Below are 27,389 nucleotides of genomic sequence, written 5' to 3' on the forward strand. Positions count from 1 at the left end.
CGTGTGGATAAGGGAGTGGGCTTGGCTGAGAGGAGGGTTACTATAGCATTACTAACTGTCAACTCAAGTGACATCTGTCAGTCCCATGTTCATAGAAAGGGAGAGATACAAGGAGGATGGAGGGCAACGGCTGAGGATAGGATAGCTATAGGTTCAATGGCTTCTATAGCGTCAAATTAGGAGATGTTTTGTTTCTTAATCTTTGAAATGAGTGGACTAGACCAAAATAATATGTATCCCTGGTTTTTCTAGGAACTGAATAAAAAGTCCCTATCTCAAGATAAAAGGGAGAGAGGGGTAAGCACAGGGTAAGAGACAGATGAAAGCCGGGGTGAGAGCGAGGTGAGAGACATGGAAGAAATTATAGATATGATAGAAAAAAAATGTTGTAGGGGAAGATAGAGTTCAAAAGTCAAGGGTGTGAGAGGAAACAGAGGGTGAAAAAAAGAGAGAGAGAGAGAGAGAGAGAGAGAAGGAAAGAAAGAAAGGGACTGAGAGAACGACTGAGACAAAGGGAGAGAAATAGATGAGGGACAAACAGACTGCCAGGAAAGTGGGGGAGGAAGTGATAGTAGAAGGGGTGGGAGAGTTACAGGGACAGGGAAGGGTGAGGGTGAGAGAAAGTTTGCGATAAGGGCAGAGTGAAGGTGCGATATGTGATAGAAAATGCTTGAAGGTGGGCGGGAGGAGGGGGGTGGGGAATATCTCTTCTGTTTTAAATGAAAAAATGGAGTTTGATTTTTGATTAATAGACTAAATGAACTATAGGGGGACATTATCATATTTTGTGAGTTCTTATCGATGATGACGTCATCATCTAAAGACAAGATGATTGATTCAAAAGACTGGATTGTTTTTCCATACTGAACATAGGCAAATACTGTAGTTAATAAATACTCACTGACAAAATAGAACAGTTTGACTTTTCATTGTGCTTTCAACATGTTATGTCATGCATCTGCAGATCTATTTTCAACATTTGGATTCCATTTTTTGAGCATTCCTTTTTCTCTTGGCATTTGCAAGTTGACAATACTTGAGTATGTTGCAGTGTATTCATGATCTTTATAGAGCACAACTAACAGGCATACCAACTACCGGAGTATCTCTAACAAAGTAGCAATACAATTTGATGCAAGTACATAGGTATATAGCATCAAGCCGACAGATGCAAAAACTAGATCATTCTTTTGGAGATGGCAGGGGGGGAAAAAAATATAAAAATCCTGCAATTCCATCAACGGAATAATACATAACAAAGGTGTTCCCCAATTCAGGCAATCAAAGGGCAATCAAAAGAAACCAAAATGAGATCTGTTCCCTGCTAAAGGTGCTACTATGGGGGAATAGCTGCTGTCTACAGGCCCATCTATTAAAGGGGATCATCCAGAGTATTGTTTGGGAAGGGGTGGCAATGGCTACTCCTTGTGATTGTCATTCAGAATACTCCGCGTACATATTTGCCAACTCTCGTGAACAGAGCACTAAAGAAAATAACTAAAAACAATTGAGCCCTCGATAGTAAAGCATGACCCATGTTAGTATAGAGGAATCAGGTTACCCTGCTAAAAGGGTCCAAACTAATCTCAACCAAAATGTCCAACGTCATAGCTTTCCAACTGCTCTACTCTTTGAAAAATGGATTTAACAATACGGAAATGTTCAATCATTTGTTCATGTTGTGAAAAGCTTTTTCTAAAACAAAACAAGCTTGATTACAAGCACCGAAGTTCTGGTAGGAAAAAATGGGACTGTCCACTACTGCTCTCTAAAACTCAAATATAATTGAAAAATGGATTGAATTTACATAACTGTTGATGGAGTCACAACTAGCAGCCATTTTGTGGAATTTTATTTTCTGATGGCATCATGTCACATTGGGCGATCTCTATGCTTTACTCTGAGGGGTCCTTGAACACCAATAAGATTAAGGAGAGAAGGCAATTATGCAAAAAAATCATAATAATAACCATCATATAAAGTAGAATCATTACTGAGCCAAATTATAAGCCTAAGAATCATTACTGAGCCAAATTATAAGCCTAAGAATCAAACACATGCATCCTAAACTGTCAAGAATGTAAGCTAATAGGTACTTAAAACTTCAAATTGAGAAGAAATCATACTTAAAAAGACATTATCTACTAATGTCTAAAGACATGAAGCGAGGAGACTTAAGAGGGGGAGTAGGAGGATAGGGAAAGAGGAGAGAAAGCACGTTGCATTTGTCAGATAATCGTCAGGGATTATCTGAGCTGTGCCGGCTACAGGGAAGCACTTACCCTTAAGTCCAGCTAGAAGACAGCGGGGTAAGAAGGGACAAACCAGAATAACATAAAGACTAGCAACAAGGCTGGAGGAGAGCAAACACGAGATACCCTGACCTAGCAGCTGCAATACTAAAGAGGGGTAACAAGCAAAGCATGAGGAAGAAAAACACAACTCAAAAAACAACAACCTGTACCAACATGGGAGAGAGAGAGAGAGAGAGAGAGAGTGAGAGAGAGAGAGAAAGAAAGAACAAAAGATAAAGAGAGTGAGAAAGTGAGAGAACAGAAAGAGAGTGAGTGAGAGAGATAGAGAGAGAGATAGAGAAAGAAAGAAAGAAAGAAAGAAAGAAAGAAAAAGAAAGAAAGAAAAAGAAAGAAAGAAAGAAAGAAAGAAAGAAAGAAAGAAAGAAAGAAAGAAAGAAAGAAAGAAAGAAAGAAAGAAAGAAAGAAAGGGAAAGAGAGAAATAGAGAAAGAGATCGATGTAGTGAAAAGTATACAGAGAAAGAGCGAAAGAAGGACAGATTGATTGAGATATATAATTAAAAGAAAGAGAGAGAAAAAGAGAGAGAGAAGATCGAGAGAAGATTGAGAAGACTGAGAAGAGATAGAGAGAAGTAGTTAAGGGTTCTCATCACTCTGCTGCAGTTGATTTAGTCTGGATTCTGATCTAGTTCTATCTTATTCACAATACTACCTCTAACATATATTATACATTACCATCACAATATGATAGATTCACTTTGCTTTCTCCAGCTTATACTAACTACACTCTTGGAAAAAAGGGTTCCAAAATGGTTATTCGGCTGTCCCAACAGAAGAACCCTTTTTGGTTCCAGGTAGAACTATTTTGGGTTCCATGTAGAACCCTCTGTGGAAAGGGTTCTAAATGGAACTCAAAAGGGTTCAACCTGGAACCAAAAAGGGTTATTCAAAGGGTTATCCTATTGGGACAGCTGAAGAACCCATTTAAGTTCTAGATAGCACCTTTTTTTCAAAGAGTGTAGAGGAGCACTAGCCCATACATTTACCGGCTCCAGCAGTCCAACACCACCTACTAGTTCTAATATGATGATGTGTACATGATGCCAGTATCCTCTTATGAATCTATGAGGAAAAATGTATGTAGAGTAATAACATAATATGGCTAACTCAATAGCAATAGACCTGACATATCCATCTTATGTTATCATTTTATCAGAATAGTTTATTATTATATGGATATGAATATCAGAGTCCACTTAAAGCAAGGTGATGTAGTCTGGTAATGAGTTGCAGTTAGCCTGTAAGTTCTCCTTTAGAAAGACTTCTTTCCTATCATTCCAAACCAATGCTCCAGAACTGTCATTGCATTCTAGAATCAGACAAATCATTTGCAGCAAAGTTCAGAGGAGAGAGAGAGAGAGAGAGAGAGAGAGAGAGCGAGAGAGAGAGAGAAAAAGAGAGAAAAAGAGAGAAAGAGAGAGAGGGGTGAGTAACGGGGTGGTGTTGTGTATGTTATGGCCTCTGTGCCATTCAAGACCACCAGGGTGGGGTGAAACATCTACGCTTGGTGTGGCACAGTGTTTCAGAGAGGAGGGCGGTAGAGGAAGGAGGTCTGTGCCACTGTGAGGGGGCATTGAATGGCATCAGTATGGCTGGTCTTATATAGAGGATGTAACCATCTAACCACAATAACAATCACATACTGGACAAAGAAACCAATGGATACCACAGAAAATGTATATTTATAGATTATATTTATAAAAACTGTTGAAAACTAGAGCTACTTATTTCAATGTGCTATAGATGAAGAGTAATTCATTAAAAATATAGATTTTCTTTAAATAAATAAACTGTGTTTTTGTCTAACCTAAACAGTGCAATTCCAGTATAAAAACCTATATGGACGTTTTTATTGTTGAATTGTTTTCTGGTTATAAAAATGCCAATATTATAAGGAGGAAAAAAAATGTTTTTTCTACAACCCGTTGACTCTAACGAAAACGGTTTGGACATAAGAACAATCCTTCAAATAACTAAAGGAGTTAAAGGAAAGATGCACACCAAAATACATGATCATGTTTGGCTTTGAATAGCAGGATCTATTATTGTGGATTGATCTTTAGTAGTTAGCCTGGTTAACCAGACTGAACACTGCACTCACCTTATTGAAACAATGGTGAGCACAGCATTCAGTCTGGTTTTAAAAGGTGAGTTCTTTAGTGTTGTAAAATAACAGAATGTGTATTAATTTCCCAAGTTAAGTTAAACCTGTTCAGGTTTCAGTGTGTTTATGAAGTGTAAATTAGATCTATCATGTAAAACAACAACAACCTAAGCGTATTACGCCATAAACTGAGTGGACAAAACATTAAGAGCACATTCCTAATATTGAGTTGCATCCCTTTTGGCCTCAGATCAGCCTCAATTCGTCAGGGCATGGACTCTACAAGGTGTCGAAAGCGTTCCACAGGGATGCTGGCCCATTTTGACTCAAATGCTTCTCACAGTTGTGTCAAGTTGGTTCGATGTCATTTGGGCGGTGGGCCATTCTTGATACACATGGGAAACTGTTGAGTGTGAAAACCCAGCAACATTGCAGTTCTTGACACGAACCGGTGTGCCTGGCACCTACTACCATACCCAGTTCAAAGGCACTTAAATATTTTGTCCTGCCAGTTCACACTCTGAATGGCACACATACACAATCCATGTCTCAATTGTCTCAAGGCTTAAACATCCTTCTTTAACCTGTCTCTTCCCCTTCATCTACACTGACTGAATTGGATTTAACAAGCGACATCAATAAGGGATCATAGCTTTCACCTGGATTCACCTGGTCAGTCTATGTCATGGAAAGAGCATAATGTTTTGTACACTCAGTGTATTTGTGTAGTCTTACTTTTATATAGGTCTGACCAGTATATGACCAGTGGGGATAGGTCTGACCAGTATATGACCAGTGGGGATAGGTCTGACCAGTATCTGACCAGTGGGGATAGGTCTGACCAGCATCTGACCAGTGGGGATAGGTCTGACCAGTATATGACCAGATACTTCGTCTTACCAGTATTTGACCAGTGGGGATAGGTCTGACCAGCATCTGACCAGTGGGGATAGGTCTGACCAGTATATGACCAGTGGGGATAGGTCTGACCAGTATATGACCAGTGGGGATAGGTCTGACCAGTATCTGACCAGTGGGGATAGGTCTGACCAGTATCTGACCAGTGGGGATAGATCTGACCAGTATCTTGTCTGAGCAGCATCTGACCAGTGGGGATTGGTCTGACCAGTATCTGACCAGTGGGATAGGTCTGATGTTATACACAGTAATCCATGGTCATTTAGTTCATATTGTAGCCTTCTGACTAAAGTGAAGTTCACAATTCTGTTATTTGAATGAATTAGGTCTGACCAGCATCTGACCAGTGGGGATTGTTCTGACCAGCATCTGACCAGTGAGGATAGGTCTGACCAATATATGACCAGTGGGGATAGGTCTGACCGGTATATGACCAGTGGGGATAGGCCTGACCGGTAAAGGACCAGTGGGGATAGGTCTGACCAGTATCTGACCATTGGGGATAGGTCTGACCAGTATATGACCAGTGGGGATAGGTCTGACCGGTATATGACCAGTGGGGATAGGTCTGACCGGTAAAGGACCAGTGGGGATAGGTCTGACCAGTATATGACCAGTGGGGATAGGTCTGACCAGTATATGACCAGTGGGGATAGGCCTGACCGGTAAAGGACCAGTGGGGATAGGTCTGACCAGTATCTGACCAGTGGGGATAGGTCTGACCAGTATATGACCAGTGGGGATTGTTCTGACCAGTATCTGACCAGTGGGGATAGGTCTGACCAATATATGACCAGTGGGGATAGGTCTGACCGGTAAAGGACCTGTGGGGATAGGTCTGACCAGTATATGACCAGTGGGGATAGGTCTGACCAGTATCTGAGCAGTGGGGATAGATCTGACCAGTATAGGACCAGGGGGATAGGTCTGACCAGCATCTGACCAGTGGGGATTGGTCTAACCAGTATCTGACCAGTGGGAATAGGTCTGACCAGTATATGACCAGTGGGGATTGGTCTAACCAGTATCTGACCAGTGGGATTAGGTCTGACCAGTATAGGACCATTGGGGACAGGTCTGACCAGTATCTGGCCAGATGCTTGGTCTTACCAGTATAGGACCAGTGGGGATAGGTCTGACCAGCATCTGACCAGATGCTTGGTCTTACCAGTATAGGACCAGTGGGGATAGGTCTGACCAGCATCTGACCAGATGCTTGGTCTTACCAGTATATGACCAGTGGGGATAGGTCTGACCAGTATATGATCAGTGGGGATAGGTCTGACCAGCATCTGACCAGTGGGGATAGGTCTGACCAGTATCTGACCAGTGGGGATAGGTCTGACCAGTATATGACCAGTGGGGATTGGTCTGACCAGTATATGATCAGTGGGGATAGGTCTGACCAGTATATGACCAGTGGGGATAGGTCTGACCAGCATCTGACCAGTGGGGATAGGTCTGACCAGCATCTGACCAGTGGGGATAGGTCTGACCAGTATATGACCAGTGGGGATAGGTCTGACCAGTATATGACCAGTGGGGATAGGTCTGACCAGCATCTGACCAGCCGGGATTGGTTTTTACCAGTATCTGACCAGTGGGGATAGGTCTGACCAGTATCTGACCAGTGGGGATAGGTCTGATCAGTATAGGACCAGATACATCATCTTACCAGTATCTGACCAGTGGGGATAGGTCTGACCAGTATATGACCAGTGGGGATAGGTCTGACCAGTAAATGACCAGTGGGGACTGGTCTTACCAGCATGTGACCAGTGGGGATAGGTCTGACCAGCATCTGACCAGTAGGGATAGGTCTGACCAGTATATGACCAGTGGGGATAGGTCTGACCAGCATCTGACCAGTGGGGATAGGTCTGACCAGTATCTGACCAGTGGGGATAGGTCTGACCAGTATCTGACCAGTGGGGATAGGTCTGACCAGTATCTGACCAGTGGGGATAGGTCTGACCAGTATCTGACCACTGGGGATTGTTCTGACCAGCATCTGACCAGTGGGGATTGGTCTTACCAGTATCTGACCAATGGGGATAGGTCTGACCAGTATCTGACCACTGGGTCTGAGCAGCATCTGACCAGTGGGGATTGGTCTGACCAGTATATGACCAGTGGGGATAGGTCTGACCAGTATCTGACCAGTGGGGATAGGTCTGACCAGTATCTGACCACTGGGGACTGTTCTGACCAGCATCTGACCAGTGCGGATTGGTCTTACCAGTATCTGACCAGTGGGGATAGGTCTGACCAGTATATGACCAGTGGGGATAGGTCTGACCAGTATATGACCAGTGGGGATAGGTCTGACCAGCATCTGACCAGTAGGGATAGGTCTGACCAGTATCTGACCAGTTGGGATAGGTCTGACCAGTATCTGACCAGTTGGGATAGGTCTGACCAGTATATGACCAGTGGGGATAGGTCTGACCAGCATCTGACCAGCCGGGATTGGTTTTACCAGTATCTGACCAGTGGGGATAGGTCTGACCAGTAAATGACCAGTGGGGACTGGTCTTACCAGTATAGGACCAGTGGGGATAAGTAGGTAGGTTGCTTAAAGGTGCAAGTACAGTAACACGTAGAGGAATGGTTAACACTACAGAGAAGACTGACAGAGCAGTGGCTAGACCGAGACAGGGCCAGGGTGAGCGGAAACTCAGAAATTCAACAGCTGTTGTTTTCTACCATACAGAAGGCTGGGGTCTGGGGTGATTATGCAATACTCCCTGACATCTTAGCAGTGTCTTAAAAATTACACTTACAGTAAGTACTACTGTTATCTCAAAATGTCATAAAAAGTTTTTAAAAGTTTCAAGAGGATTCAAAAGTCTAAAATGTGACCTAGATAGTTTGAGTGTATGCATTGATAGGTAGGCTACGTGTATCTTTTTTATATATTTTTTATGTAGTTCTGTCCTTGAGCTGTTCTTGTCTAATAATGTTCTTTATTATGTCATTCTGTATTTTGTTTCATGTTTTGTGTGGACCCCAGGATGAGTAGCTGCTGCTTTTGCAACAGCTAATGGGAATTCTAATAAAATACCAAAAAAAGTTTGGAAGCTTGATGTTTCATGGCTTAACCATCTTTTTGGTGGTTTAATCTAGATTCTACCTCATCGGGCGTCATTTAGTCTTTCTCAATTTAGTTTGTCAGCTTTGTTGATGTTTGAGAGAGAGAGAGAGAGAGAGAGAGAGAGAGAGAGAGAGAGACTGAAGGGGAAAAAAAGTTATGTGAAGTTGCACCTTTAAACATGCCACGTGTGACTGGTTGGTGATGGTGAGTGGAGGCCCAAAGGATGCTGAGTACTCTGTGTGATACAGCAACGAGGGAGGCGTGCCTACGTGCGTGTGTGTGATAGTTTGGGTGTGTGCGTGTGCGTGGCTGTGTGTTGCCGTTAGTTCTACAGAGCAGCGTGTAACACTTACAGTATGTGCCTGCAGTGTGGCGTGGGGAGAGACGCATGGCGTGGTGAAATGTTATGGATGAGAGCTGTCACGGGATTGGGGGGATGAAACCTGACACTGCCTTCTGATTGGTTGATCTGATGCTGAGGTTTTGTATTGGTTTACTCACAGAACTGGGAGATGGGCGCGTCCATCTGGGTGGCGGCGCCCCCCTTGGAGTTGAGTTTCTGGACCTGGGTGGGGGGCACAGGCTTGTGGGACTGACCGGTGGCCCGGTACATGGCCTGGACCCACAGGATGCGGTCTTGCTCGTCATCACTAGCAAAGATCACAGTGTCGCCCTCCTTCACTGCGTTGAAGAAGGTCCTCCCACCATCCAGACCTAGAGATAGAGAGGAGGGTTTAGGGACAAGTTGTGTATGTGTGTGTATGTGTGTGTGCGTAAGTGTGTGCGTGCATGTGTATGTGTGCGCATGCATCCATCTGTGCTTGTGTACGTGTGTATTTACAGTTAAAGTCGGAAGTTTACATACACTTTGGTTGGAGTCATTAAAACTCGTTTTCCAAGCACTCCACAAATTTCTTGTAAACAAACTATAGTTTTGGCAAGTCGGTTAGGACATCTACTTTGTGCATGACACAAGTAATTTTTCCAACAATTGTTTACAGACAGATCATTTCACTTATAATTTACTGTATCACAATTCCAGTGGGTCAGAAGTTTACATACACTAAGTTGACTGTGCCTTTAAACAGCTTGGAAAATTACAGAAAAGGATGTAATGGCTTTAGAAGCTTCTGTTAGGCTAATTGACATCATTTGAGTCAATCGGAGGTGTACCTGTGGATGTATTTCAAGGCCTACCTTCAAACCCAGTGCCTCTTGCTTAACATCATGGGAAAATCAAAAGAAATCAGCCAAGACCTCAGAAAAAATTGTAGACCTCCACAAGTCTGGTTCATCCTTGGGAACAATATCCAAACGCCTGAAGGTACCACGTTCATCTGTACAAACAATAGTACGCAAGTATAAACACCATGGGACCACGCAGCTGTCATACCGCTCAGGAAGGAGACGTGTTCAGTCTCCTGGAGATGAACGTACTTTGGTGCGAAAAGTGCAAATCAATCCCAGAACAACAGCAAAGGACCTTGTGAAGATGCTGGAGGAAACAGGTACAAGAGTATCTATATCCACAGTAAAACGAGTCCTATATCGACATAACCTGAAAGGCCGCTCAGCAAGGAAGAAGCCACTGCTCCAAAACTGCCATAAAAAAGCCAGACTACGGTTTGCAACTGCACATGGGGACAAAGATCGTACTTTTTGGAGAAATGTCCTCTGGTCTGATGAAACAAAAATAGAACTGTTTGGCCATAATGACCATCGTTATGTTTGGAGGAAAAAGGGGGTGGCTTGCAAGCCGAAGAACACCATCCCAACCGTGAAGCACGGGGGTGGCAGCATCATGTTGTGGGGGTGCTTTGCTGCAGGAGGGACTGGTGCACTTCACAAAATAGATGGAAAAGTAGGTGGATATATTGAAGTACATCTCAAGACATCAGTCAGGAAGTTAAAGCTTGGTCGCAAATTGGTCTTCCAAATGGACAATGTCCCCAAGCATACTTCCAAAGTTGTGGCAAAATGGCTTAAGGACAACAAAGTCATGGTATTGGAGTGGCAATCACAAAGCCCTGACCTCAAACTTATAGAAAATGTGTGGGCAGAACTGAAAAAGTGTGTGCGAGCAAGGAGGCCTACAAACCTGACTCAGTTACACCTGCTCTGTCAGGAGGAACGGGCCAAAATTCACCCAACTTATTGTGGGAAGCTTGTGGCAGGCTACCCGAACGTTTGACCCAAGTTAAACAATTTAAAGGCAATGCTATCAAATTCTAATTGAGTGTATGTAAACTTCTGACCCACTGGGAATGTGATGAATTAAATAAAAGCTGAAATAAATGATTCCCTCTACTATTATTCTGACATTTCACATTCTTAAAATAAAGTGGGTATCCTAACTGACCAAAGACAAGGAAGTTTTACTAGGATTAAATGTCAGGAATTGTGAAAAACTGAGTTTAAATGTATTTGGCTAAGGTGTATGTAAACTTCCGACTTCAACTGTATGTACCTGGCTGGGGGTCGGTGTAATCTACAGTGTAACCATCCAGCTGTAGCAGCTCCTGTGGCTCAGACTTCTTCTCTCTGTAGCTGCACATGGCAAAGGTGTACTGGCTCACCTACACCAGAGAGGACAGACACGTCACACGTCATGTGCTGAGGAACATTACAGGATCAGTGGTGACTTTTCAAGTATGAGCTTCTTTAAAAAGGTATTATATTTGTGTGGAAACCATCCCTTCCCAGTGGCATTTCGGGCGACCCCCCCCCCCCTTAAACGAAGAGTCAAGACTAAACCAATTCAGCTTGGTGGAGCGCAGACTGGTTTAATATTATTCTTAATGACTTCACACAAACCAGAAAAAAATGCAACAACATGACTGTAAAACTATATATTCACAGTATTATGAATTAATTATGGTTTATTTGGTAGCATTTCGTAGTGTGACTGATTTTACTAATTGCATTAGTACTGTACAAAGTTAGAGGTGCGCTATTTGATAGATTCCCCCGCTCACCTTACCTCGGGCTTCCAGTGGGGAGTCCTGAGGTCAACCTACCCCCGCCCCCTCCCAATCTCATACTTCTGAGTGGGAGACCTTTCCAGGCAGTAGCCTGCCTAGCTCGCAAAATAGAATCAGGGTGCCCACTCCGACAAGGTTAATTGACCCACAGTCCCACACGGTGACATGATATCATTGACATGACATGCAAACGAGCATTAGAAAACCGATCGCGCAAATGTTACCATTATGATTTTTTTTGCGCCCCGTGCCGCCCCCTGCAAGATGTCGCCCTGGGCGGCTGCCAATGTCGCCTATACCTAAATCCACCACTGCTTCAGGCATATGTTTCTTTTGGTGTTGGTGGTGTACTAATTTAAATAACCTTTCATTTGAGCAGACGTGATATTTCAGAGGCTGATGATATACCTACCTGCACCAGGACAAAGAAACGCTTCTTCCATCGCTTCCAGACGTTTTTCCCAAAAGCCCACAAATACCTTCCAGAAAACAATGTTAAAGTTTATTACATGGCATTGGTATGAGAATTGGCTCATATTGTTTCCTGTGTTGTAGCAACAGCAACAGAATGGCCAGGTTTAGCCCACACTAAATGTATAGACAAGACTGTATCCCCTCCTACGTGGAAAAGAGAGGCTGAAAAACCACATAATTTCACATTACATTTGACATATGTAGTTTCATGTTGTCACATGTTGCTTAACATGTTATCACATTAACTTCACATAAGATCACATGTGAAATGTATGTGGTTTTCCATAAGGGATGACAATTATGTTTCATGCAGACTGGATGACCCTGAGTTGACACAGCGAGAATTAGTCATTTTAGCCTTTAAGCTAGAGGCTTTGTTGCTCCCCAAAGGTGAAACAGACAAGGACAAAAGGGCCCTCCATAGGCAGGCAGAATGGTCATAAGACATCTAGTCATGTGCTGCAATTATAATGTTATAGTGTATCTACGGAAACACAAGATAATTCATATAGATTGTCTCAATGAATTCCAACACCTGATGGTAGTCTGAATGGTATGTCAATGTCATGCAATATTTATGATTATGGTCCTCAATAATTTGCAGAGAATTCCATGGGAAACTTTCTAAGAGTTGTACAGATCAAAGTACCCACTAGTAACCACCAGAGGGGCTAAATCAGTACAATACGCAGTATTTTTCCACTATATCTATGTGACTAGAAATGAGGCCAAGAAGGAACCAATGAGAAGGCTGGTGGAGTTCTAGATACACAAATAAAAATAAAGCCCTCTTTGGAGATCATCCTCCTGCTCCTTTGTCATCATGAGAATGTTATAGTAGCAGACTTCTTCTTTAAGTAAACATTTATTCAGTAAGGTAGGCCCATTGAGCTCAGAAGACCTTTTCTTCTGCAACCCAGAATGCTTCGGGTTCTGCGGCTTGTCCATGCTTTGCTAGAATGCTTCATGCTCTGCAGCTTGTCCATGCTTACCCAGAATGCTTCATGTTCTGCGGTTTGTCCATGCGGATGGCCAGTTTGATCTGAAGGTTCTGGTCGGGGCAGGCCTTAGTGATGGCCATCTTATGGAGCTCTGAGGCTTTGGGACTGTTAGGGGTCGGGTGGAGGACCACCTGGAAGAGAGAAGTATCAAATAAGTTCATATTGAAAGAGAGATTTAGAGATTAAGAAAATATGACAATAACTAAACTAATATTTGTTTTTATACTTTATTATTTAACCAAGTGAGTCCCATTGAGGTCTCTATTGCACTCCACACGGACTTTTCCCACCTGGACAAAAGGAACACCTATGTGAGAATGCTATTCATTGACTACAGCTCAGCGTTCAACACCATAGTGCCCTCAAAGCTCATCAATAAGCTAAGGACCCTGGGACTAAACACCTCCCTCTGAACTTGATCCTGGACTTCTTGACGAGCCGCCCCCAGGTGGTAAGGGTAGGTAAAAACACATCCGCCACGCTGATCCTCAACACGGGGGCCCCTTAGGGGTGCGTGCTCAGTCCCCTCGTGTACTCCCTGTTCACTCATGGCTGCACGGCCAGGCACGGCTCCAACACCATCACTAAGTTTGCTGATGACAACAGTGGTAGGCCTGATCACCGACAACGACGAGACAGCCAATAGGGAGGAGGTCAGAGACCTGGCCGTGTGATGCCAGGACAACAACCTTTCCCTCAACGTGATCAAGACAAAGGAGATGACTGTGGACTACAGGAAGAAGAGGACTGAGCACTCCCCCATTTTCATCCATGGGACTGTAGTGGAGCAGGTTGAGAGCTTCAAGTTCCTTGGTGTCCACATCACCAACAAACTAACATGGTCCAAGCACACCAATACAGTCGTGAAGAGGGCAAGACAAAACCTATTCCCCCTCATGAGACTAAAAAGATTTGGCATGGGTCCTCAGATCCTCAAAAGGATCTACAGCTGCAACATCGAGAGCATCCTGACTGGTTGCACCACTGCCTGGTATGGCAACTGCTCGGCCTCCGACCGCAAGGCACTACAGAGGGTAGTGCGAACGGCCTAGTACATCACTGGGGCCAAGCTTCCTGCTATCCAGGACCTCTATACCAGGCAGTGTCAGAGGAAGGCCCTAAAAACTGTCAAAGACTCCAGCCACCCTAGTCATAGACTGTTCTCTCTGCTACTGCATGGCAAGCGGTACCAGAGCACCAAGTCTTGGTCCAAGAGGCTTCTAAACAGCTTCTACCCCCAAGCCATTAGACTGCTGAACATCTAATCAAATGGCTACCCAGACTATTTGCATTGCCCCCCCCCCCCCCCCCCCCCCACCTTTTACACCGCTGGTACTCTCTGTTATCATCATCTATGCATAGTCACTTTAATAACTCTACCTACATGCATATATTACCTCAATTACCTAGACTAACCGGTGCCCCCGCACATTGACTCTGTACCGGTACCCCCCAGTATATAGTCTCACTATTGTTAATTTACTGCTGCTCTTCTTTTTTTAAACAGCATTGTTGGTAAGGGCTTGTAAGTAAGCATTTCACTGTAAGCATTTCACCTGTTGTATCCGGTGCATTCGACTAATAACATTTGATTTGATTTGAGATAGAAATAATGTGCACCGTTTTGAGTATAATGTACCAGGTGTATTGGAGATATCTCTGGTCTGTATCCATTCATCCATCCAGTGAGTCTGTATTCAGTACCATGAGTCAGCATTCTCAACATTTCTGAACACTCAATTAATTTTCACGAGCTTCCATTAAATCTTAATCGTGCTCTGGCAGCCTGGGCCCCAGTGTGCCTGTGCTTCGTGCCACATTTGAGCTGGTGGCTCAGCCTATCTGTGTAGCTGCGTAGCCGTATCAAAGGAGAGAGAAGCCCAGCAGCCTCCACTCTCCTCTACTCCGCGTCGCTCTGCTCCACACTGCCTCCCTGAAGAGGGGGTCTAATCTATCTTTGCTGAGTTAAAGAGCTTTGAGGAAGCATTGTGGCCCAGCAGGATGACTGGCTGGCTGATTGACTGACTGCCTGCCTGGTTAACTGACTGACTGATCAACTGACTGACTGGCTCACTTTTTGAGTGCCTGATTGGCTGCCTCTCTGCCACTGCAGCAGGAGACCAAAGAGCTCCTGTCAAAGCCAAGGTCACTACCCCAAAGTGATGTCTTACAGCCTCTCCCCTCCTCACCCTCCTCACCCTTCCCATCCCCACCCTTCCCCTCCTCGCCTCTCCTTTCCACAGCCTCAGTCTACCACAGCCACAAATCAGCCCTAGCTAGCCCCTCTGATAACCAGCAGTGAGCCCAGCCGAGCCCGGGGCCATCCGTCACACGGTCACAGGACGATCGATTGCTCTCGCTCTCTGCACCAGAGGACAGCGCCAGAGAGGAGCAAACCAGATGATTAAGACATTTCTGCATGACTTTCCTGTCATAGATGATGCAAATTGCATTATTAATATGCAACTAATTAAAACATGTTAATCAAAGTGAAGAAATATGACAGTCGTGTACAGTATGTGGCCCGGGGATATCATTGAGGAACTGTGACGGGGTCACAGCTCAGAGGTAAAACTGGTTGAAATTAAGTTCTGGTTGTGGGGGGTTAAAACCATCACTGACTCAGCCCACCTACAGTACTGTACTGAATAAGTATCAGGCAGTGTAGATGAGACTGAATCAGCCTCTTGTTGTCTTTTTGTCTGATGAGTCCAAATTGGAGATTTTTGGTTTCAACCACAGTGTCTTTGTGAGACGTGGTGTGGGTGAATGGATGATCTCCACATGTGTATTTCCCACTGTAAAGCATGGAGGAGGAGGTTTTATGGTGTGGGGGTGCTTTGCTGGTGACACTGTCAGTGATTTATTTATGAATTCAAGGCACACTTAACCAGCATGGCTACCACAGCATTCTGCAGCGATACGCATCCCATCTGGTTTGCGCTTAGTGGGACTATCATTTGTTTTTCAACAGGACAATGACCCAACACACCTCCAGGCTGTGTAAGGGCTATTTCACCAAGAAAGAGAGTGATGGTGCTGCATCAGATGACCTGGCCTCCACAATCACCCGACCTCAACCCAATTGAAATGGTTTGGGATGAGTTGGACCGCAGAGTGAAGGAAAAGCAGCCAACAAGTGCTAAGCATATGTGGGAACTCCTTCAAGACTGTTGGAAAAGCATTCCAGGTGAAGCTGGTTGAGCGAAAGCCAAGAATGTGCAAGCCAAAGGGTGGCTACTTTGAAGAATCTCAAATATAAAATATAGGTGGATTTGTTTAACACTTTTTTGGTTAATACATGATTCCATATGTGTTATTTCATAGTTTTGATGTCTTCACTATTATTCTACAATGTAGAAAATAGTAAAAAATAAAGAAAAAACCTTGAATAAGTAGGTGTTCTAAAACTTTGGACTGGTAGTGTATAACAATACAAACATAAAAGTGAGGAAGATGGAGATAAATACAGAGAGAGAGAAAGAGAGGGACAGGTGACAGGTAGAGAGAGAGACTTTAGAGAGAGAGAGACTATAGAGAGAGACGGTAGAGAGACACTGTAGAGAGAGACTGTAGCGAGAGACTGTGGAGAGACACTGTAGAGAGAGACAATGTAGAGAGAGAGACAATGTAGAAATAGACTTTAGAGAGACTTTAGAGAGAGGGAGACTGTAGTGAGAGAGAGAGACTGTAGAGAGAGAGACTGTAGAGAGAGACGGTAGAGAGACACTGTAGAAAGAGACTGTAGCGAGAGACTATGGAGAGACACTGTAGAGAGAGAGACAATGTAGAGAGAGAGACAATGTAGAAAGAGACATTGTAGAGAGAAAGACTGTAGAGAGAGACTGTAGAGAGACATTGTATAGACTGTAGAGAGAGAACTGTAGAGAGAGAGAGACACTGTAAGGAGTAAGACTGTAACGAGAGAGACTGTAGAGAGAGAGAGACCGTAGAGAGAGAGACTGTATAGAGAGAGAGAGACTGTAGAGAGACTGTAGAGAGAGAGAGAGCGACTGTAGAGAGAAAGAGACTGCAGAAAATTACTGTAGAGAGAGAGATACTGTAGAGTGAGAGAGAGACTGTGGAGTGAGAGAGAGATAGACTGTAGAGAGAGACTGTGGAGACTGTAGAGCGAGAGGGAGAGACTGTAGAGATAGAGACTGTAGCAAGAGACTGTATAGAGAGAGGGACTGTAGAGAGACAGACTGTATGTAGAGAGAGACTGTAGAGACAGACTGTAAAAAGATACTGTAAAGAGAGAGAGACTGTAGATAGACTGACTGTATGGCGAGAGAGACTGTAGAGATAGAGACTGTAGCGAGAGACTGTACAGAGAGAGGGACTGTAGAGAGACTGACTGTATGGCGAGAGAGACTGTAGAGATAGAGACTGTAGCGAGAGAGACTGTAGCGAGAGAGACTGTATAGAGAGAGACTGTAGAGAGAGAGAGAGAGAAACTGTAGAGAGAGAGAGAGACTGTAGAGAGTGACACTGTAGACAGTGAGACTGTAGAGAGAGAGAGAGAGAGAGAGAGACTGTAGAGAGAGACTGTAGAGAGAGAGAGAGAGAGAGAGATGTAAAGTGTGTTACCCTGCCCAGCTCTTTGTCCTCCAGGGCCAGAACTCCAGTGCTTTCTGTAAACAGTTTCACCTTGACAGCAGGGAGGGGGTGTGTGGTGGTGAAGTCTCCCTGGGTCCCCCAGCTGAAACACAACACACACAGTGGTGTAAAGTACCTAAGTAAGTAGTTTTTGGGGTATCTGTACTTCACTTTACTATACTGCTCAAAAAAATAAAGGGAACACTTAAACAACACAATGTAACTCCAAGTCAATCACACTTCTGTGAAATCAAACTGTCCACTTAGGAAGCAACACTGATTGACAATACATTTCACATGCTGTTGTGCAAATGGAATAGACAACAGGTGGAAATTATAGGCAATTAGCAAGACACCCCCAATAAAGGAGTGGTTCTGCAGGTGGTAACCACAGACCACTTCTCAGTTCCTATGCTTCCTGGCTGATGTTTTGGTCACTTTTGAATGCTGGCGGTGCTTTCACACTAGTGGTAGCATGAGACGGCGTCTACAACCCACACAAGTGGCTCAGGTAGTGCAGCTCATCCAGGATGGCACATCAATGCGAGCTGTGGCAAGAAGGTTTGTTGTGTCTGTCAGCGTAGTGTCCAGAGCATGGAGGCGCTACCAGGAGACAGGCCAGTACATCAGGAGACGTGGAGGAGGCCGTAGGAGGGCAACAACCCAGCAGCAGGACCGCTACCTCCGCCTTTGTGCAAGGAGGAGCAGGAGGAGCACTGCCAGAGCCCTGCAAAATGACCTCCAGCAGGCCACAAATGTGCATGTGTCTGCTCAAACGGTCAGAAACAGACTCCATGAGGGTGGTATGAGGGCCCGACGTCCACAGGTGGGGGTTGTGCTTACAGCCCAACACCGTGCAGGACGTTTGGCATTTGCCAGAGAATACCAAGATTGGCAAATTCGCCACTGGCGCCCTGTGCTCTTCACAGATGAAAGCAGGTTCACACTGAGCACATGTGACAGACATGACAGTCTGGAGATGCCGTGGAGAACGTTCTGCTGCCTGCAACATCCTCCAGCATGACCGGTTTGGAGGTGGGTCAGTCATGGTGTGGGGTGGCATTTCTTTGGGGGGCCACACAGCCCTCCATGTGCTCGCCAGAGGTAGCCTGACTGCCATTAGGTATCCTCAGACCCCTTGTGAGACCATATGCTGGTGCGGTTGGCCCTGGGTTCCTCCTAATGCAAGACAATGCTAGACCTCATGTGGCTGGAGTGTGTCAGCAGTTCCTGCAAGAGGAAGGCATTGATGCTATGGACTGGCCCGCCTGTTCCCCAGACCTGAATCCAATTGAGCACATCTGGGACATCATGTCTCGCTCCATCCACCAACGCCACGTTGCACCACAGACTGTCCAGAAGTTGGCGGATGCTTTAGTCCAGGTCTGGGAGGAGATCCCTCAGGAGACCATCCGCCACCTCATCAGGAGCATTCCCAGGCGTTGTAGGGAGGTCATACAGGCAGGTGGAGGCCACACACACTACTGAGCCTCATTTTGACTTGTTTTAAGGACATTACATCAAAGTTGGATCAGCCTGTAGTGTGGTTTTCCACTTTAATTTTGAGTGTGACTCCAAATCCAGACCTCCATGGGTTGATAAATTGGATTTCCATTGATTATTTTTGTGTGATTTTGTTGTCAGCACATTCAACTATGTAAAGAAAAAAGTATTTAATAAGATTATTTCATTCATTCAGATCTAGGATGTGTTATTTTAGTGTTCCCTTTATTTTTTTGAGCAGTGTATTTATATTTTTGACAACTTTTACTTTTACTCCACTACATTCCTGAAGAAAATAATGTACTTTTTACTCCTTACATTTTCCCTGACACACAAAAGTACTCGTTACATGTAGAATGCTCAAGCAGGACAAAATTATGGCACCTATCAATATAACACTTTGTCATCCGTACTGCCTCTGATCTGACGGACTCACAAAACACAACTACTGTGCTTGTAAATGATGTCTGACTGTTGGAGTGTGCCCCTTTCTGTCTGTAATTAAAAATATGAAAATAGTGCCATCTAGTATGCTTAATATAAGGAATTTGATGTATAGCATTTACTTTTACTTGTACTTTTACTCAAGAATGACAATTTAGTACTTTTTCTAGAACTGTACTTAAGTACATCTAAAACCAGATACTTTTAGACTTTTACTCAAGTAGTATTTTAATGGGTAACTTTCACTTTTACGTGAGTAATTTTCTGTTAAGTTATCTTTAGTTTTACTCAAGTATGACAATTGAATACTTTTCCACCACTGCACAAACATCAGAAGCATTATACCTTCACTACATTCTGGCATGACTCAAAACATGGGAGCAACTGCAACATCCAAGGGGCTGTAAATTTAGCCAGGATTCAAACTAATGCAGATAAACAACCTGCACTGAAATTTCATTTGGAAGGGGATTTCTGTTCGAGCCGACATTCACAGTCTTTAGAGTGAATGTAATTGAATTGGATTGAATCCCAGCCTTACTTAACATCTGCCTGACCCAGAGGTATTGCACACGATCTACAAAACAAACTCCATCTCCGTCCCTTTTCTCTCTCAATTCAATTCAATTCAATTTAACGACTTTACTGGCATGGGAAACATATGTTTACATTGCCAAAGCAAGTGAAATAGAAAATAAACAGAAGTGAAGTAAACAATAAAAAAATGTGCAGTAAACATTACACTCAAAAAAGTTCAAAAGGAATAGAGACATTTCAAATGTCGTATTATGTCGATATACAGTGTTGTAACGATGAGCAAATAGTCAAAGTACAAAAGGAAAAATAAATATGGGTTGTATTTACAATGGTGTTTGTTCTTCACTGGTTGCCCTTTTCTTGTGGCAACAGGTCACAAATCTTGCTGCTGTGATGGCACACTGGTATTTCACCCAATAGGTTCTCTCTCTCTCTCTCTCTCTCTCTCTCTCTCGCCTCTCTCTCTCTCTCTCTCTCTCTCTCTCTCTCTCTGTGTGTGTGCATCTCTTTTTCTCTCATCCTCTCGATACCTGCACTCTCAGAAGGAGTGAGTGGTGGTTAGATATAAATTACTAGAAAACCAAAGTGGAAAAGAAAAAGTTAGGTCTGACTGAGTAAGCAATTTACTGTTGAATTATGAGACAGACTGAGAACAGCAGCTGACACTTTCTTTGTCTTGGCTGAACTTGCGGAGAGTGGGCTGCGGGGAGTAGAGGGAGGGGATATGAAATGCATTGTCTGGTCCCAGTCCCACACACACTGTGCAGCAGCAACATTCAATTTATTACAGAGAAGAGATGAAGTGGTACCGGAGCGCCAAGTCTAGGTCCAAGAGGCTTCTAAACAGCTTCTTATTTTTCTTAAAACTGCATTGTTGATTAAGGGCTTGTGAGTAAGCATTTCACTGTAAGGTCTACAGCTGTTGTATTGGGTGCATGTGACAAATACAATTTGATTGAGACTGAGAAGGAGACAGGCCACCGACCGCACCACGCAGGGAGCACTACCAGCCTGAGGAAACACTACCACGAGACAAACACACATGCACACTCATGCATGCACACACATGCACATTCACAAAGAGACATATACTAACATGTTCATAGGGGTTATTGTGTCTTTAATCACAGTGGGATGACACGTGATATCATCATCAAGGAGGCAGAGCCAGCAGTCTGAGGCTGTGTGTGTGTGTGTGTGTGTGTGTGTGTGTGTGTGTGTGTGTGTGTGTGTGTGTGTGTGTGTGTGTGTGTGTGTGTGTGTGTGTGTGTGTGTGTGTGTGTGTGTGTGTGTGTGTGTGTGTGTGTGTGTGTGTGTGTCTGCCCGCGTGTTTGAGCGTCTGTGTGTGCCGTTTGTCCTCCTGCTGTGAGTGTCCCTCTACGTGAGCTGCATCTGTGAGTGATGATGTGACAAATGGAGACACAGAAAGGGGACAGGGGAAACGGTGCGTGAACACAGCAACAGTGTCACTCTCTCCTCCTCCTCCTGCTCCTCTCTGACACTACCACTCAGCACCACCAGGGGGGCCAGTGGTGTCTCATCTTACACGGAACTGTTTCACATTGGCCCTATATTTCTACATGTATTGATCATTTATTGAATATAGATTGTGCTGCCATCCTGTTTGAAGGTAACAGATAATTTTATTACAATGGTTAAGATGGATTTTCATTGTTTTCCATGGTGTTATTCGCCCCCTAGTGGAGCTTTTTGGTACTTAGACTGTAAGGAAAACAGGAAGAGACACGCAGAGACGGAAACAGGAAGAGATGCGGAGAAGCAGCTAAAAACAACTCTACGGTGCAGTTCTCTTGGCACGCTTCTGCCTCGGAAAATATTTGGTTGTAAGTTCAATTCAAGCATTTAGCTAGTGATGATAATCTTGTTATTGATAGAATTTCTTACATATCAATGTTGGTTGCATCTACTCACAAATTGCCTTGCCTTTCATGTACGCCGTCAGCTGTATTACTTTGCTTGTGCGTCATGCAAACGAATTGTAAAATATACAATACTGTGGTTTTGTTACTGTTTCTAGTGTAATATGCTTTGTTATTCTACAGAGATGGTTGTACATTATTAGAGTAATGAAAGGAGTTAGCCAATTACCATATGAGTAACAATTAGCTATATGGTTTGGCGTCATGCCAGATGCATGGTACCTTGGCACGTGCTTTGTATTTTCATGCAACTTCAACTTGAAAGGTATAATGTACAGCTACAGTATCTCGATTTGAATTGAATACTAAAGTATATTCTTTTCTGTATTTTGCAGTTTCACAACATAAACGTTTTCAATAAATTCATTTTAGAAAAGTCAAGCCTTCTAATTTTTATTGAAGACTTAGTTGTTAGCTATCTGTCTAGTTTTGCATGGGAACGCAATTCAAGGGCAGAATATAGATATGGATATAATCAATAAGAATGAGTGTAGTACTGTAATATCTTCAAGAAGCAGAAAGATAATTTGTTCAACAAAATGACAGCAGATCCTAGATCAGTCAGGATTCAGATGCAGGATCTTAATTTGAGACAGTTCGCTATAGCAGGAAAATTATTCTGCAGCAAAAGGAAATTATTAATTATTATGTTGGATTATAATTAATGGACATTTTTGTAGGGGAAATCAATACTGAAATTTCGTAGTGGAAATTACAAACTTCAGAAGACTTTTTAAACCTCAAATTCATTAGAAGTTTAAAATGTCCTGCATTTCAGGAAAGTTGTCCTGCAACAGGGTGATCAAATTAAGATCCTACATCTGTACGTGTCTCATCCTGTCCAAGGGGTTTGGAATTCTCTTACAACAGATAGGGGTACAGTTTGAGTAAGGTGACTGGGCAAAGAGGGAGTTCTATGAGTGTGTGTGTGTGTTTGGAGGCAGCGTTGTGTGTGGTAGGCTACAGAGGCCATTTGAAGAACATGACGGGGACCTTGCCGAAGGAAGCAACAACACCAAGGTCCATACTCCTACTCTGCTGCATATAAATGAGTGTCTCATTCATATCTGGGTTGAGTGGCTTGGAGTAGGTCTCATGTCATTACAAAGAAGGACGAAACAGTCACTGGTGCTTATGCTGGTCCCTCAACCCAGTACTATATCAACCCCATCACCTATCAATCACTCTCCAGTCTTCACAAATGGATTTCATTATTGTGTTGTATTTGACCTTGCATCGGTGTGCATCGTGTATATTCAAATGGGGGAAGTTGAAGCTTGTCCACTCAAAGGTTGTGTCAGTGTTTTCCCATAAGTACAGTATGTATACATCGCTGCAGATTGCTAAGATACACAGTGGCTGTGTATGGCTCACCCATGTCAATCCATGCTTGGTGAATTAGATGAGCTTTGTGTACGTGTTGTGTGCATGTTTTGTGTACGTGTGTACGTGAGTGTACAAACAATGTGTGTGTGTGCATACGTGGGCATGCATGCTTGTGAATGTGTACCTGTGTGCTTTGTGTTATCCTGTTTGTATGCGTGTTTGTACGTTTTTGCGTGCAGTGTGTACAGTGTGTGTGAGCAGTGTGATGGTGTATGTGATGGATAAGCAGACACCTAGCTAGCAGCACGTTATGCTTGTCATTTCCATGAGTGCTGGATGGGGACTCTCTCCTGCTCCATTGAGATGCTGTGTCCTAATCAGCCTCTCTCTGCCTGGCTGCACTACAGTAAGGCTGCTCTCCCCCTCTCTCTCCCTCCATCTCCCCATTTCTCTACCTCCATCTCCCCCTCTCCTTTTCCTTCTTTCACTCTCTCCTCTACCTTTCTCCCTCTACCTCTATTTTCTCTCTCCCCCTCTCTCATTCTTTCCGTTTCTGCCCCTCCCCTTTCTCTACCGCTTTGTCTGTCACCTGTCACTTTCTCTTTCCTTGTCTGTCCTTCATTCATCTCTCTCTCTCCATCTCTCTCTCACGCTCTCCCCCTTCTCTCTCTCCCCCCATTCTCTCTCTCACCCGAATCAAATCAAATGTATTGGTCACATATACATATTTAGCCGATGTTATTGTGGGTGTAGTGAAATGCACTGTGTAACAGTCTGATGGCCTTGAGATAGAAGCTGTTTTTCAGTCTCTCGGTCCCAGCTTTGATGCACCTGTACGGACCTTGCCTTCTGGGTGATATTGGGGTGAACAGGCCGTGGCTCGGGTGGTTGATGTCCTTGATGATCTTTTTGGCCTTCCTGTGACATTGGGTGCTGTAGGTGTCCTAGAGGGCAGGTGTGTGCCCCCGGTGATGTGTTGGGCAGACCGTACCACCCTCTGGAGAGCCCTGCGGTTGCGGGCGGTGCAGTTGCCATTCCGGGCGGAGATACAGCCCGACAGGATGCTCTCAATTGTGCATCTGTAAAAGTTTCTGAGGGTCTTAGGGGCCAACCCAAATTTCTTCAGCTTCTTGAGGTTGAAGAGGCGCTGTTGTGCCTTCTTCACCACACTGTCTGTGTGGGTGGACCAATTCAGATTGTCAATGCGGTCCCGTTGATGTGGATAGGGGCGTGCTCTCTGCTGTTTCCTAAAGTCCACGATCAGCTCCTTCGTTTTGTTGATGTTGGGAGAGAGGTTATTTTCCTGGCACCTCCTCCCTGTAGGGATTGTTGGTAATCAGCCCTACTACTGTTGTGTCGTCTGCAAACTTGATGATTGAGTTGGAGGCATGCGTGGCCACCCAGTCATGGGTGAACAAGGAGTACAGAAGGGGGCTGAGCACGCACCCTTGTGGGACCCCTGTGTTGAGGATCAGCATAGTGGTGGTGTTTCTGTCCTTCACCACCTGGGGGCGGCCCGTCAGGAAGTCCAGGACCCAGTTGCACAGGGCAGGGTTCAGACCCAGGGCCCCGAGCTTAATGATGAGCTTGGAGGGTACTATGGTGTTGAAGGCTGAGCTATAGTCAATGAAAGCATTCTGACGTAGGTATTCCTCATGTCCAGATTGGATAGGGCAGTGTGCATTGCGATGGCGATTGCATCGTCTAGGGTGTCAGGTAAAGTATCTTCTCAAAGCACTTTATGATGACAGAAGTGAGTGCTCCGGGCGATATTCATTTAGTTCAGTTACCTTTGCTTTCTTGGGTACAGGAACAATGGTGGACATCTTGAAGCAAGTCGAGACAGTAGACTGGGATAGGGAGCGATTGAATATGTCCGTAAACACTCCAGCCAGCTGGTCTGTGCATCCTCTGAGGGTTGCCGTCTAGGGCCGGCAGCCGGCGAAGAAGATGTTTAACTTGTCTGGGAGCAAGACGTCGGTGTCCGTGACGTGGCTGGTTTTCCCTTTGTAGTCCGTGATTGTCAGTAGACCCTGCACATACATCTATTGTCTGGGCCGTTGAATTATGATTCCACTTTTTCCTCTGTACTGACGTTTTAACTGTTTGATTGCCTTATGGAGGGAATAACTACACTGTTTGTATTCACCATATTCCAAGTCACCTTGCCAGGGCTAAATGTGGTGGTTCACGCTTTCAGTTTTGCACAAATGCTGCCATCTATCCACGGTTTATGGTTTGGGTAGGTTTTAACAGTCACCGTGGGAACAATATCCCCTATACACTTCCTGATGAACTCAATCACCGTGTCCGTGTAAGCATCAATGTTATTCTGAGGCAACCCGGAACATATCCTAGTTTGCGTGATCAAAACAATCTTGAAGCATGGATTCCGATTGGTCCGACCAGCATTGAATAGACCTTTGAATGGGTACTTCCTGTTTGAGTTTCTGCCTATAGAAAGGGAGAAGCAACATGGAGTTGTCGAAGGGAGGGCCTTGTAGGCCTTGTAGGCATTTTCAAAAGGTGAGTAGCAGTGATCTAGTGTTTTTGTTAAGCAAGTACTACAGTCAATGTGTTGATAGAACTTTGGTAGCGTTTTCCTCAAATTTGCTTTGTTAAAATTCCCAGCTACAATAAATGCGGCCTTAGGATGTGTGGTTTCCAGTTTGCATAAAGTCCGGTGTAGTTCCTTGAGGGCTGTCATGGCATCGGGTTGAGGGAGAATATACACGGCTGTGACTAAAACGGAAGAAAATTCTCTTGGGAGGTAATACGGTCGGCATTTGATTGTGAGGTATTCTAGGTCGGGTGAACAAAAGGACTTGAGTTTCTGTATGTTATCACAATCACACCATGAGTAGTTATTGATGAAGCATACACCCCCACCTTTTTTCTTCCCGGAGAGTTCTTTATTCCTGTCTGCGCGAATAAAATGAGAACCCAGTTGGCTCCATGGACAGGGATAGTATATGCCGAGAGAGCCATGATTCCGTGAAACAGAGTATGTTACAGTCCCTGGTGTCTCTCTGGAAGGAGATCCTCGCCCTGAACTTGTCTACTTTATTGTCCAAGAGACTGAACATTAGCGAGTAATACACTCGAAAGTGGTGGATGGTGTGCCCGCCTCCTGAGTCGGACTAGACGTCCACTCCAAATACCTCTTCCCCGCCGGCTTCGACTTGGAGCAGCCTCTGGGACAAGTTAAATTGCCCTGGGGGGTATGAACAAAGGATCCAATTCGTGAAAGTCGTATTCCTGGTCGTAATGATGGTGAGTTACCACCGCTCTGATATTCAAAAGTTATTTTCAGCTGTAATACTGTAAAGTTGCTTAGGAGCTAGAAGCAGAGCTGCCTTGTCTGTCGGCGCAATCAGTGTCAGAGAAGGAAAGAAGCAGGATGATGTGTCCCTGAAATAGCTCATGCACTAAACATCACAAGAGAGAAAGACTGGCTTCATAGACACACTGTACTGTTATAGACTGTGTCCTTCATTACAGGAGACATGATCATGATCGACACATTCACCTCCATCATCATCATCATCATCATTCAGGCAGGGATGAACATGAACCAACTTAAGGTGTTGGACCCTTAGATATAGTTTCAGTATGTATCTATATGGTTATATCCGTAGGTAAATGTGAGGTGTTCAAAGGAGAACCTTTTTGGTATGCTCATGACCTGAGATTGACTCATCGAACCTTCCTCTAATTCCCATGGAGACAGACTGTTCTAAATGGAAGATTACACTGTGAGCCTTCTTTCACAACTTCAACAGCTGACTCAGAAATCAAAGTGAGAAGAGAAGGTGACTGCATTCAGATACAATGAGAATACATGAGTAAGTGGATGTTGAGCAAAGCCGGGTTGAGGTGAGAAAGAGAGAGAGAAAGAGAAAGGGGAGGTGAGAGAGGGAGAGAGAGAGAGAGAGTCAGAGACAGAGACAGAGAGATAGTAGGGTCTTACGTTGGCTTGGAGGCCTCGGCCTGGTCTGTCTGCAGTTTCTCCCCTCCCTCAACCTCCATGGTGCAGTACACAATCCTGTTAGGAGCCAAAGACTTCAGGCCCACCACCTCCATGATAACCACCTGGAGGGCACACACAAACAGCATGTTGTTAAACCACAGGTGTATTCAATAAGGTTCACAATG

The 27,389-nt window shown here is 44.4% G+C and overlaps 1 protein-coding gene across 2 annotated transcripts in view; it reads right to left on the reverse strand.

Moving 5' to 3' along the window:
• LOC100380688 (calcium-dependent secretion activator 1) overlaps window positions 1-27,389 on the reverse strand; it is a 158,518-nt gene that overhangs the window by 37,664 nt on the left and 93,465 nt on the right. For both annotated transcript variants that reach the window (XM_082967611.1, XM_082967610.1), the window contains exons 6-11: window positions 27,205-27,326; window positions 17,476-17,587; window positions 12,877-13,016; window positions 11,823-11,889; window positions 10,897-11,005; window positions 8,931-9,143 (exon numbers count right to left, since the gene is read on the reverse strand). In XM_082967611.1, the coding sequence (XP_082823737.1) occupies window positions 8,931-9,143; window positions 10,897-11,005; window positions 11,823-11,889; window positions 12,877-13,016; window positions 17,476-17,587; window positions 27,205-27,326 (763 nt within the window). The remainder of the gene's footprint in view (window positions 1-8,930; window positions 9,144-10,896; window positions 11,006-11,822; window positions 11,890-12,876; window positions 13,017-17,475; window positions 17,588-27,204; window positions 27,327-27,389) is intronic.

Source organism: Salmo salar, chromosome 22 (genome assembly GCF_965601325.2).
Source record: "Salmo salar chromosome 22, fSalSal1, whole genome shotgun sequence".
Taxonomy (NCBI): Eukaryota; Metazoa; Chordata; class Actinopteri; order Salmoniformes; family Salmonidae; genus Salmo; species Salmo salar.